The sequence below is a fragment of the Microtus oregoni genome, unplaced genomic scaffold (genome assembly GCF_018167655.1).
Source record: "Microtus oregoni isolate MIOR12 unplaced genomic scaffold, Mior012 000121F_000, whole genome shotgun sequence".
Lineage (NCBI taxonomy): Eukaryota > Metazoa > Chordata > Mammalia > Rodentia > Cricetidae > Microtus > Microtus oregoni.
In genome coordinates, this window is record NW_024544750.1 from 1,931,418 (window position 1) to 1,945,663 (window position 14,246).

Consider the following 14,246-nt stretch of genomic DNA (forward strand, 5'->3'; position numbering starts at 1 on the left):
TCTACTTCTTTGTTAAGTTCTACTTCATTGTCTTGAAATATTTTTAATATTTTATTCAACCATTTGTATTTTATGGTCTTTATTAATACATTTATTTGCATCCTCTTTAAGATTTATGAAGATATTATAGCTTCTGCTTTCCAGTCCTTGTCTTCTGTTTCAACTAAATTGCTTTCCTTGGGGCCTATTGCAACACAGTGGCTGGCCTCTGGAGGAGGCATATTGTCTTGTCTTTTAATCTTTGTGATATTGCAGGTGGACCCAGGCCTCTGGAGTCATAATGCTTGAAATGTTTCCTGGCAGTTTTCTGGTCTTGCTCTGTAGGTGCTCTGTTCATTGGTTCCTATTTCTCACTCTGGATCTTATCCACATGTGGTGGTGGTGAAGTAAGTGCCTTGCAGAGAAACATTCTTCGCATTGGCAAACATCAGAAAGGAATGGAAATGGGCTATAAAGAAAGGCTTCAAGGGCTAACAGGTGACACTAGGGGAACCTGAGCCCTGTTTTTATTTTTGCTTTTGCTTGTTCTTTCTGGAGAGTTAAATCAGGGCTCTTGCTTGACAGATACAAACTCTAAAATTAAAATCAAATTGGTACCTAACTACAGGTGTCAATGCAAACATTCCCAACTCAAGGCAAGTAACAACCCACAGCGGTCAGGAGGGAAAACACCAGAACTGGGTCCTAAGGCTAGGACTTTCCCATGCTGTTAACTGGCAAGACGGAAGTGGTAACTAGCCTCAAGAAATCCTGGAAGTCAGCAGTCAGTTAATACCCTGCACAGATCACTGCATGGTGTTCACATATCCACCAGGCGGGGGATTTCTCTTCCACAGCATGCTCTCACTCTCCCCAGCCACCAAGTGACCAAACCACATGATTAAGGACTAAATCAAGATTTATACAGGGCATTAAACATGTACCAATGGAACAGTTAACTTGAATACAAGGCCAAAGATCAGCAACAAGTTATACAATCCAGTGCTAATATTGGATACAGGCTTCAAGGACAAATTTCTTTTCAAAGGCTTATTCCACTTTCATGAGGCTAGCATGAGGTATGTACCTTTGCCGGGGCAAATTGATACTTCAGGATCAGCTCATGCAGCAGATGCCTGGCACCTGCTCAGTCCATCTAGAAGCATTTGCAGTGGACGATGGAGGGGCCGACTCTTCGTATTCCTGCTTGCTGATCCACAACTGCTGGAAGGTGGACAGTGAGGCCAGGATGGAGCTGCAGATCCAGACTGAGCACTTGCTCTCAGGGGGAGCAATGATCTTGATCTTCATCGTGCTGGGCACTAGGGCTGTGATCTCCTTCTGCATCCTGTCGGCAATGCCTGGGTACATGGTGGTACCACCAGACAACACTGTGTTGGCGTACAGGTCCTTACAGATGTCCACGTCGCACTTCATCATGGAGTTGAAAGATGGAGGAAGGTCATTGGTTAATTAATAAATAAACTGCTTGGCCCTCATAGGTTAAAACATAGGTGGGTGGAGTAAACAGAACAGAATGCTGGGAGGAAGAGGAAGTGAGCTCAGAGGCCATGCTCCCCTCTCCAGGGCAGACGCAATGAACTCCAACCCAGGATGGACGTAGGCTAGAGTCTTCCTGGTAAGCGCACCTTGGGGTGCTACACACATTATTAGAAATGGGCTAGTCCAGGTGCGAGAGTTAGCCGAGAAGAGGCTAGATATAATGGGCCAAGCAGTGTTTAAAAGAATACAATTTGTGTGTTGTTATTTCAGGTAAAGCTAGCCGGTGGCGGGAGCTGGGTGGTGGAATGCAGCCCCGCAGCTCCTACAACAAAAGTCCTTACAGATGTCCATGTTGCACTTCATGATGGAGTTGAAGGTAGTCATGTGGATGCCACAGGACTTAATGCCCAGGAAAGAAGGCTGGAAGAGAGCTTCTGGACACCAGCACCACTCATTGCTGATGGTGACCACCTGGCCAACAGGGAGCTTATAGCTCTTCTCCAAGGAAGAGGATGATGCAGCAGTGGCCATTTCCTGCTCAAAATCCAGGGCAACATAGCACAGCTTCTCCTTAATGTCATGCATGATTTCCTGCTCAGCCATGGTGGTTAAGCTGTAGCCCCTCTCAGTCAGGATCTTCATGAGGTAGTCAGGTCCTGGCCAGCCAGGTCCAGACACAAGATGGCGTGGTGAAGGGCTAAACCCTCATAGATGGGCACTGTATGTGTGGCCCCGTCACAAGAGTCCATAACAATGCCAGTGGTGCGCCCAGATGCTTACAGGGACAGCACCTCCTGAATGACCACGTACATTGCTGGGGTGTTGAAGGTTTCAAACATTATCTGCATCATCTTCTCTCTGTTCGCTTTGGGGTTCAGGTGGGCCTCAGTTAGAATCACCGGGTGCTCCTCAGGGGCCACACGCAGCTTGTTGTAGAAGGTGTGATGCCAGATCTTCTCCATGTCTTCCCAAATGGTGATGATGCCGTGCTCGATGGGGTAATTCAGGGTCAAGGTACCTCTCTTCCAGTGATCGAAGAGGATGCTGGCTATTAAGAGATGCAAGCATTTTGAACTGGGTGGTGATAAGAAGAGAAAGGGCCAAATGATTCAGTTTTAAGCTGACCTTGTTATGAAGACAATAAAATCATGAGCTTTCACTCAAAAAAAAAAAAAAAAAAAAGATACCTCTCTTTCTCTGGGCCTCGTCTCCCACATACGACTTTTTCTGGCCCATGCCCACCATGATGCCCTGGTGTCGGGGGCGCCTGACAATGGATGGGAACATGGCCCTGGGGGCATCGTCGCCAGCAAAGCCAGCTTTGTACATGCCAGAGTCATTGTCAATGAGGAGCACGGCAATTTCTTCTTCCATTGCGATCAGCGAAGGCCAAAGAGAAAGAGCAGCAGAAAGACACACAGCACAAACCAGTGGCAGAGTGTGAGCCCATGCTCCCAACTTTTGCCTGACGATCATCTCTGCTTGCAATTTCCAGGAGAACCTATGTATGTTGTTCTTTGGTTTCACCTTATTGCTTAGCTTTCCTAGGATCACAAACTAGAGGCTCAATGTCCTTTGTTTATGGCTAGAATCCACTAATGAGTGGGTACATACCGCATTTGTATTTTTGGGTCTGGGTTATCTCACTTGGGACAGTGTTTTCTATTTCCATCCATTTGCATGCAAAATTCAAGATGTCATTTTTATTATCACTGATTAGTGTACTAATGTGTTGATGTGACACTTTCTTTATCCATTCTTTCACTGAAGGGCAACTAGTGTGTTTCCAGGTTCTGGCTATTACAAATAATGCTGCTATGAACATAGTTGAACAAATGCTTTTATAGTATGATTGGGCATTTCTTGGGTGTATTCCCAAGAGTGTAATTGCTGGATCCTAAGGTAGTTTGACTCCAAATTTAATGAGAAACTGTCACACTGATTTCCAAAGAGGTGACACAGGTTTACATTCCCACCAACAATGGATGAGTGTCAGCATAGGTTATCATTTATGGTTTTGATTTTAGCCATTCCGACAGGTGTAAGATGGTATCTCAAATTAGTTTTTATTTGCATTTCCCTGATAGCAAAGGAAGTTGAACATGCCCTTATGTATCTTTTTCCATTTGAATTTCTTCTGTTGAGAATTCTCTGTTCAGTTCAGTACGCCACTTGTGAATTGGGTTATTTAGAATTGTAATATCTAGTTTCTTGAGTTCTTTATATATTTTGGAGATCAGACCTTTATCTGATGGGGGGATGGTGAAGATCTTCTACCATTCAGTAGGTTTCCTTTTTGTCTTAATGACAGTGTCCTTTGCTTCACCGAAGCTTCTCGGTTTCAGGAGGTCCCATTTATTTATTGTTGCTCTTATTGTCTGTGCTACTGGGATTATACATAGGAAGTCGTCTCCAGTGCCCATGTATTGCAAGTTATGTCCCAGTTTCTCTTCTATCAGGTTCAGTGTGGTCAGATTTATATTGAGATCTTTAATCCATTTGGACTTGACGTTTCTGCATGGTGATAGATATGGATCTATTTTTATCCTTCTACAGGTTGACATCCAGTTGTGCCAGCAACATTTGTTAAAGATGATTTCTTTCTTCCATTGTATAATTTTAGCTTCTTTGTCAAAATCACGTGTTCAATGGTGTGTTTATTAATACCCGGTCTTCAATTAGATTCCATTGGTCAGCGTCTCTTTTTCTTATGCCAATACCAAACTGTTTTCATTACTGAAGCTCTGTAATAGCTTGAAGGCAGGGATGGTAATGCCTCTGGAAGTTCCTTTATTATATAAGATTGTTTTGGCTATCCTAGGTTTTTTGTTTTTTCATATAAAGTTGATTATCATTTAAAGATCCTGCCATTTTTTGGTATTCTCTTCAATTTCCTTCTTCAAACACTAAAAGTTCTTGTCAAATAGATCTTTCACTTTCTTCGTTATTGTTACCACAAGATACTTTATACTGTTTGTGACTATTATGAAAGAAGTTTCTCTGATTTCCCTCTCTGCTTCTTTATCCTTTGTGTATAGAAGGTCTATTGATTCTTTTTATTTATTTATTTATTTATTTATTTATTTATTTATTTATTTATTTATTTATTGGTTTTTCGAGACAGGGTTTCTCTGTGGCTTTGGAGTCTGTCCTGGAACTAGCTCTGTAGACCTTGTATTGTTCCTGATTTTAGTGGAATGATTTTGAGTTTCTCTCCTTTTAATTTGATGTTAGCTCTCAGATTGCTGTATATTGCTTTTATTATATTTAGATATGATACTTGTATCCCTAATCTCTCCAAGACCTTTATCATAAAGGGGTGCTGAATTTTGTCAAATGCTTTTTCAGCATGGAATGATATGATGATATGGTTTTTTTCTTTCAGTTTATTTATATGATGGATTACATCAATAGATTTGCATATTTTGAAGCAGCCCTGCATCTCTGGGATGAAGCCTATTTGATCATGATGTATGATTTTTTTGATTTGTTCTTGGATTCAGTTTGCCAGTATTTTATTTAGAATTTTTGTGTCAATGTTCATGAGTGAGATTGGTCTGTAATTCTCTTTCTTGGTTGAGTCTTTGTGTGGTTTTGGTATCGGGGTGACTGTAGCTACATAAAAAGAGTTTGGCAATGACTCTTCTGTTTCTATTTTGTAGAACACATAGGTCTTCTTGGAAGTTTTGGTAGGATTCTGCATTCAAACCATCTGGTCCTAGGCTTTTTTTGGGGGGGGGGAGAGGTTTTTGATGACAGCTTATATTTCCTTGTGACTTATACGTCTATTTAAATTGTTCACCTGGTCTTGATTTAAGTTTAGTATATGGTACTTATCTAAAAAATGTCAATTTCTCTTACATTTTCCAATTTTGTGGCATACAGCCTTTTGTAATAAGACCTAATGATTCTCTGTATTTCCTCAGTGTCCGTTGTTATGTCCCCCTTTTCAATTCTGATTTTGTTAATTTGAGTGTTCTCTCTCCACCTTTTGATTAGTGTGTATAAGGGTTTGTCAATCTTGCTCATTTTCTCAAACAACCAGCTCTTTGTTTCATTGATTCTTTGGATTGTTTTCTGTGTTTCTAGTTTGTTGATATCAGCCCTAAGTTTGATTATTTCCGGTCTTTTACTCCTCCTGTGTGAGTCTGCTTTTTTTCTAGAGCTTTTAGGTGTGCTATTAAGTTTCTAATGTGAGCTTTCTCCATTTTCTTTATGTGGGCACTTAGTGCTGTGAACTTTCCTCTTAGCAATGCTTTCACAGTGTTCCACAGGTTATAGCATGTTGTGTCTTTATTTTCATTGAATTCAAGGAATTCAATTTAATTTAATTTCATTCTTTATTTCTTCCTTGACTAAAAGGTGGTTCAGTAGTTGACTATTCAGTTTCCATGAGTTTGTAGGCTTTCTGGGGATGGAATTGTCATTAAATTCTAACTTTCCTCCATGGTAATCCAATAAGACACAGGTGGTTACTCCAATGTTTTTGTATCTGTGAATGTTTGCTTTATTACCGAGTATGTGATCAATTTTCGAGAAGGTTCCATGAGATGCGGAGAAGGTATATTCTTTTCTGTTTGGGTGGAATGTTCTATAGATGTCTGTTAAGTCTAATGTCTTCATTACATCTGTTAGTTCTCTTATATCTCTGTTAAGTTTCTGTCTGTTTGACCTGTACATTGGTGAGAGAGGAGTGTTGAAATCTCCTGCTATTACAGTGTGGGTTTTGATGTGTGATTTGAGTTCTAGTAATGTTTCTTTTACATATGTGGGTGCTGTTATATTAGGGGCACAGATATTAAGGATTGAGACTTCATCCTGGTGTATTGCTCCTGTTATGAGTATAAAGGGTCCTTCTCCATTTCTTTTGATTGATTTTAGTTTTTTTTAATTTATTTATTTATTCAGGATTTCTGCCTCCTCCCCACAACCACTTCCCATTTCCCTCCCCCTCCCCCGATCAAGTCCCCCTCCCTCATCTGCTCAAAGAGCAATCAGGGTTCCCTGACCTGTGGGAAGCCCAAGGACCGCCCACCTCTATCTAGGTCTAGATCTAGCCTGATCTGACAGAGGCAGTCAGATCTCTGTGAGTGCAAGGCCAACTTGGTCTATAAGAGCTAGTTCCAGGACAAGCTCCAAAACTACAGAGAAACCCTTTTTCAAAAAACAAGGAAACAAAGAGTCCTAAAACCTAGTACAACAATATACAATGAGAAGAATAAAAACAAAAAAAAAAACATGAAAGACAAAACAAACCAGCAAAGTGTTAGAATATAGTGAGGGCATGGGTACTAGAGGGCAGCCCACTACTGCCACTTCCTAGACCAGGACACTTTCCAAGCGCATTCTAAACACTTATCCTTATGTGTATAGATGAGCATAGTACATCTCACCCTTCATCGAAGGGGCTTCGCTTTGCAGCAGAGGGAGGCTATTACAGGAATGCACACTTGGGAAAACAGGGAGAATGATTGTGGGGGCACATCCCCAACAAATACATCAACAACACAACCCCTATGCCAAAGGCTTAGGGAATATTCTGAAACATGGGGAAGAAAGATTGTAAGGTCCAGAGGACCAGGACATCTGCGAAGAAAAAGTGTCTTCTATATGTGCCAGGGAAGCTGAACCCATAAAAATCTTAACACTGTGGTCACCTAAACAAGACCTACACAATGACAACATCAGTTGACATGCCAGCATGGATGGTGGAAATCTCACCGGGCCCTATACCTAAAACGAAATCACATGAGCACACACATGCCAACACTTGCATGTGTGTACATTGCACTTCTGGCTGATGAAAGAGGGGGAGTTGATTGGGGGAGGGGGTGGGATATGGGAGGCGGTGGTGGGGAAGAGACAGAAATAAATAAATTAAATAAATTAAATAAAAAACAATGGCAAAAATGTTGCAGCAGTGAATAATATATCTTCCTTGATAGGATGCATTTTAAATTGTCTCTCTCTGTAATTGTCACTCAGCAGAGTCCAGTAAAGGGGGACGTGAAATTTACAATAGCACAGCAAGTATATGGAACCAGATTAGGGGTATGCATTGCCCCAGTGAAATGTGAGTGTGTGTGTGTGTGTGTGTGTGTGTGTGTGTGTGTTTGTTCTACATATATCAAACATGAATAACTTCTAATGGTTTAATTTTGATTGTATATAACTTCATAAAATTTTGGGATTCTTTATTTGTTTCATTGACTTAATAGAGACTGAACTCAGAGCCCTCTGATGTCATGTGAACACTACAAAATTGATTTGTCTCTAGATCAAGCTTTTTATTTTCTTGCACTTCCAATATTCTAAACTTATAGCGTATAGCATATGCTGCCATGTTTGTTCAGTCTCCCACAGTTACTGAAGGAAAAGGGGGCAGTATTTTTATTTGGCTAGTAAAACATTTGCATATTGGATATATATAGCAGGTGTTGTTCCCACAGTTCATATTCTATATCCTATATTTAATATATAGGTCACAGAAGGACCCCTGAGATCCTTTCTTCTTTTTCTTTTTCTCTTACTTTTTCTTTTCTGAAGACAGGGTAACTCTCTGTAACAGCCTTGGCTATCCTAAAACTCACTTTGTAGACCAAGTTGGCCTCGAAATCAGAGATCCTCTTGCCTCTGCCTCCTGAGTGCTGAGATTAAAGACATATGCCATCACCACCCAGATCAGGCCTCCAGAGTTTTACAAGTGGTTTTGATGGATGTTTAAATGAAACTAAGGAAAATCTATAATTGTCATGTCACCCAGGGTTTGTAGTTTAGGGTCTTTGTCCTAGTGAATGCCTCTGTCCCCCAGAGACTGTGCTTTGGGATCTTTGCCCTAAAGAAAACTTCTCTCCACACAAAGCTTTGCATTCCCTGCTTATAGAAGCTTTACTTGTAGTAGCTAGCCAAAATATGGAAACCAAAATCCCCAACAAGTGAGTGGAAAAAAGAATTGAAAGCACACGCATATCATGGTATGGTACACAGCAATGAAAAGTAGTAGCAACTGAGAGGTGTGTGTGTGTGTGTGTGTGTGTGTGTGTGTGTGTGTGTGTGGTGCTGGAGAATAAAATCTAGGTGCCCACACATGTTGGGCAAGCAGCGTGCTCATAAGCGATATTCCCACAAAATGGAATCTTGATATATGCAATCAAGTGTATAGAATTAAGAGTATGGTGGTGAGTGGAAAAGGCCAGCCCCGACCATTTTTTTATGACATTGCTGAAATGAAATGATAATGGAACTAGCAAACAATGCAATGGCTGTCCCAGTTGAAGCACGCTGCTGGGTGTCATCATAAAAAACCAGCATGAGTGTTGCGGGAGGTCCTCCCACTCCTCCAGCCTATAGCCGCTGAGATACCAGCCCATTGGGGCGTGGTCTCTCTCCCTTTAAAAAAGCAGCCACTTCCCTCTCCTTGCTCTCTTCACTTCCTGCTCCACTGGTGACTAGACTCCCTTCCTGGTTGCATAGAGGGCTGTTGTCTGGGACAGAGATCTGTAAGTTTTTTCCCCTTTAAATAAATACCACCCTATTAATCATAATTCCAAACTGGTGTGGCATTGTTTGTGACTTACGCCTTCACATGAGTAAAATTTTTCTGACAGAAGAGATGAAACCTGAGTGCAGTGATCACTGCATGAATTTACATGCATGATACAGTGACAGAGAGGTATAAACACCCTGTGTATCAGTGCCAGTGCCCTGCTTCCAGTCTATAACATGTATTCAAGTTGTGTAGCATGTATGGTAAACAACTGGGGGACTAATTACATAAAGAATATGTTCTGATTATTTTTAGATAAACAAGAATTATATTTCATCATATTGATAAAATGGATTTGAAACAAAAATTTCATACACACACGCATGCACGAACGCAAACCTCAGTCAGTCCTGGTGATTCTTCTGGGTTCCAAACGATAAAATGGAATGGACACAGTTTTGAAAACAGAAAGACATACACTCTACATCAATGTTCTACCTTTATTGGCAACAACATAAGGAAGGAGGAGTCAAAACCTGTTCAAGTTTTGGAAACAGCATCATTGGGAGTATAGAACTACTGCTGTGTGGTGGCCCTTGCCAAAGAGTATCTCTTCCCAGAATGCCCCAGGGAGGATGTCAAAACTACTAAGAAAAAGGCAGCTATATTTGTGGGATAGACTTGAAACTTGTCATCTGAAAGTATTATTGTCACCAGGCTGGATGCTGATACTCCTACTGACCATGCAACCAAAACCATATCACCCTAGGGATTGGTGATGTTGAAACGCACGATAGTGTAGGTTCTGATCTTCTTCACATGAGGATGACAATGCCAAAGTTATTCTGTCCATTTGGGGAGAACCTTTTGAAACCCCTTTTTGTTTTTCCGCTGAAAATTCAATTTGTTTTCACTTGTCTGCATTGCTTCTGGCAGAACAGGGGGCTGGGTGGAACGAGGGTTGAGTGTCAGGTTATGGAAGTCTTGTATCAGTTTTTCTGAGAAGGGTGAATGAGAGGTTGCTTCTGTCCTGGTCCCCACAGAGACTCCGGACGTAGTCCCCATACAAGCTTGGCAGTAGCGGCATTCACATTTGAACATCTCCTCTTCAGCAACTCTAGGGGAAGATGATTTTCTTTTCTTTTCAGCTTGCTGAGGCAAGGGAGACCCAATACGTTTCTTTTTCTCGATTTTAACTAGTTTTGTTTTCTTCAGGGGTGATCTCGAATTCTCTGACTGCTGCTCTTTGTCCATTCTTTCAGAGAAAAAAAAAGCACATATTAGAAACACAGAGGGCCTGTTTAAAACAGCTCTTTCTGTACACAGTCCTGGAGCACCTACCAGCACTCACAGATCACATCTCAAAAGAGGCCTTGATGGTTTGTTTCAGCAATAGAAACCTTAGGTTCTAACTACTTTGTGCAGTCATTTTTCTTTTGTTTTGTTTATGGGTACCAACCTACCAACAAGCAAACAGTGTGCTCTTTGACTTTGCAACATTGGTTTCAGCCCAGTTTTCCTTGTACTTGTTTATGTGTGCCACAAAAAACCGCAGGGCAGAATTCCTTCACATGGAGCCCACAGATCACTATTTCTTAATGTAAGATGCTGATGCCTCTGGAAGCAATGCTTCACACTTAGCCTCTTCTTTAACATTTCCTATAAGCTCTCAGTCCCTCCACATAAATGTGATTCGAAAGAGTCCTGTCTCAGAGGACATCTTTGAGGTTCCAGGGACTACAAACACACTGGCTCCTAACACTAGCACTTAAGGCCTTAAGAACAGTGATACATTTGCAGTCCCACTTCCTTGGGCAGGAGAACAGAACCGATCAAAGAGACCTCCCCTCATCCAACTCCAAAGGACCCCTCTCTCCATCAGCCATGGCCACATCAACCAGAGAGGATCAATGTGCGAGATTCCTGGGCACAATATGTGCTCTACATAACCTGCAGCTCAGGCCATACTTGGTTATCTCGCATCCCTTGCTGAGACAAGAGAAAACCAGAGAAAAGCAAAATGAACCCTAGGAGAAAACCACTGGACACAGATTGAGGTTGGCCGGCAAGTTCCATGTCTTACAGTTTTTTAGTAGCACAAGTCAGATCTTAAAGAGCACAGAATGCTGTGGACGGCCCAGCACAGAGACACAGGCCATGTTCCAATTCTGGGAAGCCTATACATGCACCTAATAGCTGTAATTACTGGGGACAGAACAGACAGAAGGGGAGTTGATATAGTGGAGTGAATTCAATGATTGCAGGGGCTATCAGGGTTTATATAACTATAATTCTTAGCCATGGGTGCATTTATGAGTACATGTTTGGGATACAGGCATGAAACGGTTGATGCCCGGAAATAGAGCAGAGAGAATTTTAACAGATGATTTGGCTCCTGGCATGCTCTCTGACCTCTCTGAACTCATTTACCACCTGTATTAAAGGTAGTAGAGCCTATCATTCCCTGGTATAGTGCCTATGAGTGATCACATAGGGCTTGAGCACTAATGGAGCTTATTAGGAATGACAGCAGCTTCCCTTTGAAACCAGGGAAATAACTAGACTAGTATATGAAGATTTGTGATCAAAGATGTTTGTGCTACCCCATCAAAATGCAAATACACAAACACACATAGACACATGCACACAAAGACACACACTCACACACTCATAAAGGAAAAAGGAATGGAAAGGCCAAGTGCAGCGCTTGGTTGAAGGAGCTAGGAAGGCTTCTACCAGGATATGTAAATCAGTCTGACAATCACGGAGATAGTTATGGAGGTGTCTCAAAACATTTACTATAGGACTTCCACATAGTCTAGCCCTAACTTAACTCATGGACTTAAAGCAAAGGAACCAAAAGCACCTTACTACAGAGATGCATGACTATCCATACTACTAAAAGAACCCAAATCATGGATTCAGCCTAGGTGCCAGTTCATGGAAAAATTGATAAGGGAAATGTGGTGCCAGTACTAAAGGTGGTTTCACGTGGCTGCAAAGACAGGCTGCAGTAGTTGAGGAAAGACGATGGATCTTACGGAAAATAAGCCAGGTTGGGAAAGACAAATACCCCTCATGAAAACCACAAGGGTCAAAAATAAGCTAAAAGCCAACACATAGTGTATTAAAGTTACATGAAGCAGCATTGTGGCTGTAGGAAGGAATTGGGAAAGGGAGGAGAGGAGGGATAACAGGGAGTAGTTATGGGGATAAATAGAACCAAATTATCTTATGTGCATATATGTAACACAATGAAAGCCTCCCTTTTAATGATTAATATACACTAATAAAAACTGGAAAAGACAAAGATGCTTTTGATGGGTGGCTGGGCACTGTGTCCTTCTCGGATTATCAAATGTAGCAGGTGATGTTTGACTCCTGAATACCAAGGATCAGAACAACAAGCTTTATTGCCTTAGACTCCCAGTACCTAACACATACTTTTTTGTGGGTACATGAAAGATATTTCCCACACACCCGCTGCTCCCCCAATTGAGCAAAGCATTAGGTCTCCATTCACAGAGGGACCAGCTCTTCCAGATCCCACCTAAAGTCTTCCCTATATCCAACAGCATTTGCCATCTAGTTGTAACTGCTTCTGTAGTTAGCTGCCGTCCTACCATGTCAATGTCTCCCACTGCCTAGCACAGTATGTGAATGCCCTGCCCCAGATTCTGAATCTCTCCTACCTCTCCTGTATTCATTCCTCCTGATCTTGCTAATCCTCCTGTCACCTTTACACCTGACCGCTCTCTTCTTTCAACTATCTGCTGAGGTAGAATATTCACAGTGAGGCTAGCCCTGAGCACTTCACTTAACAGTGTGTGCTGGGCCAGAGCTGGGCATGGTGGTGCAAAGCCTTTAATCTCAGCACTTTGGAGGCAGAGGCTGGTGAACTCTGAGTTCCAGCCTAGCCTGATCTACTGAGTAAAATCCAGGACAGTCAAGGCTATATAGACAGAATACCCTGTTTCCAAGACAAAAGAAAATGAGAGCACAACAACAACAAAAGTTTCTGCCCTGGCATGACAGTCCAAATAGTGCAGCACTGACACACATACCTTAGCTGTAACCAACAGTTCCCAGTTTGGACTTCGAGCCTGCTCAGGAGGGAGAAATCCTGTCTGGTACTAGAATGCACAGCCTGCTGGAGTCATGAATCTTGGAGGAGATTCTACAACTGCTCTTTTACTAAAACAGCATAATTCCTGACTACTTTCAAAGTGCTTTTCCTCATACCCATAGATAAGTGTAGTCTTTCACCCTCACTAAGGAAATGTAACTTTGTGACAGACAAAGATCAATGCAAAAACCTACTGATCAAAATGCAGAGTTCTGGCATCATTCCTTGTGAGCTCCATGAAGACCAATACTTGATGAACATAAGACATGAGATGACAGTGCCCTGGGACCCCGGATCCTCCACTCACAAAAATCTCTACATGGGAGAAAAGCCAGGGACCCCCCTCCCCAGATACCTTCAGCATTCCTAGCAACAGGAGGGAGCTGGTCCACTAAACAGCAATCTACCCAACCCCCAATGTGTTGTTCCATGTGAGCTCCATGGAAACCAATACTTGGTGAACATAAGAGACATAAGACATAAGGAGGAGATGGGAGTGTGCCAATATAAGGACTTCTCCAACATCCTAAATGCAACATGACACCACCAGAACCCAGCAGACACACAAAAAGAAGACTTGATCATCCTAACCCAAAAGATATAGAAGAAAATGACTTTAAATGATACTTGATGAAAATGATGGAGAACTTTAAAGAGGAAGTAAAAAAAAACTTCTTAAAACAATAGAGGAGAAGACAAACAAAAAGCTGGAAGAAATGAATAAATTTTATAAAGAAACCCAAGAAAACCACAAAAAAGCAATCAAACAGGTAACGGAAACAGCTCAAGATTTGAAGATTGAGATAGTGGTAATAAAGAAAACACAAACCAAGGGAACTCTGGAAAAGGAAAATCTGGGTAAAAAAAAACAGGAACTACAGAGACAGTTATAACCAACAGAATACAAGAGATAGAAGAAAGAATCTCAGGTGCTAATGATTCTATTGAGGAGATAGGCTCATTGGTCAAAGAAGACACTAAATCCAAAAATGTCTTAACACAAAACATCCAGGAAATCTGAGACACCATGAAAAGACCAAACCTGAGAATAATAGGGATAGAAGAAGCAGAAGAAAAAGCATTCGACAAAATTCAACACCCCTTTATGATAAAGGTCTTGGAGAGAATAGGGATACAAAGGTCCTACCTAAA

General features: G+C 41.6%; 1 protein-coding gene and 1 pseudogene across 1 annotated transcript; both read right to left on the bottom strand.

The window, feature by feature from the left end:
- Positions 1-1,135: 1,135 nt before the first annotated feature.
- Positions 1,136-5,448, bottom strand: LOC121444298 (annotated as a pseudogene).
- A 4,360-nt stretch (positions 5,449-9,808) lies between these two features.
- On the bottom strand, positions 9,809-10,222 carry LOC121444315 (protein FAM156A/FAM156B-like). Its single transcript, XM_041646134.1, has one exon. It carries the CDS (start codon positions 10,220-10,222, stop codon positions 9,809-9,811), a length of 414 nt encoding a protein of 137 aa, XP_041502068.1.
- Positions 10,223-14,246: the final 4,024 nt, after the last annotated feature.

Coding starts and splice junctions, on each gene's coding strand:
- LOC121444315 (XM_041646134.1), bottom strand. CDS start 10,222: ATGGACAAAGAGCAGCAGTCAGAGAATTCGAGATCACCCCTGAAGAAA.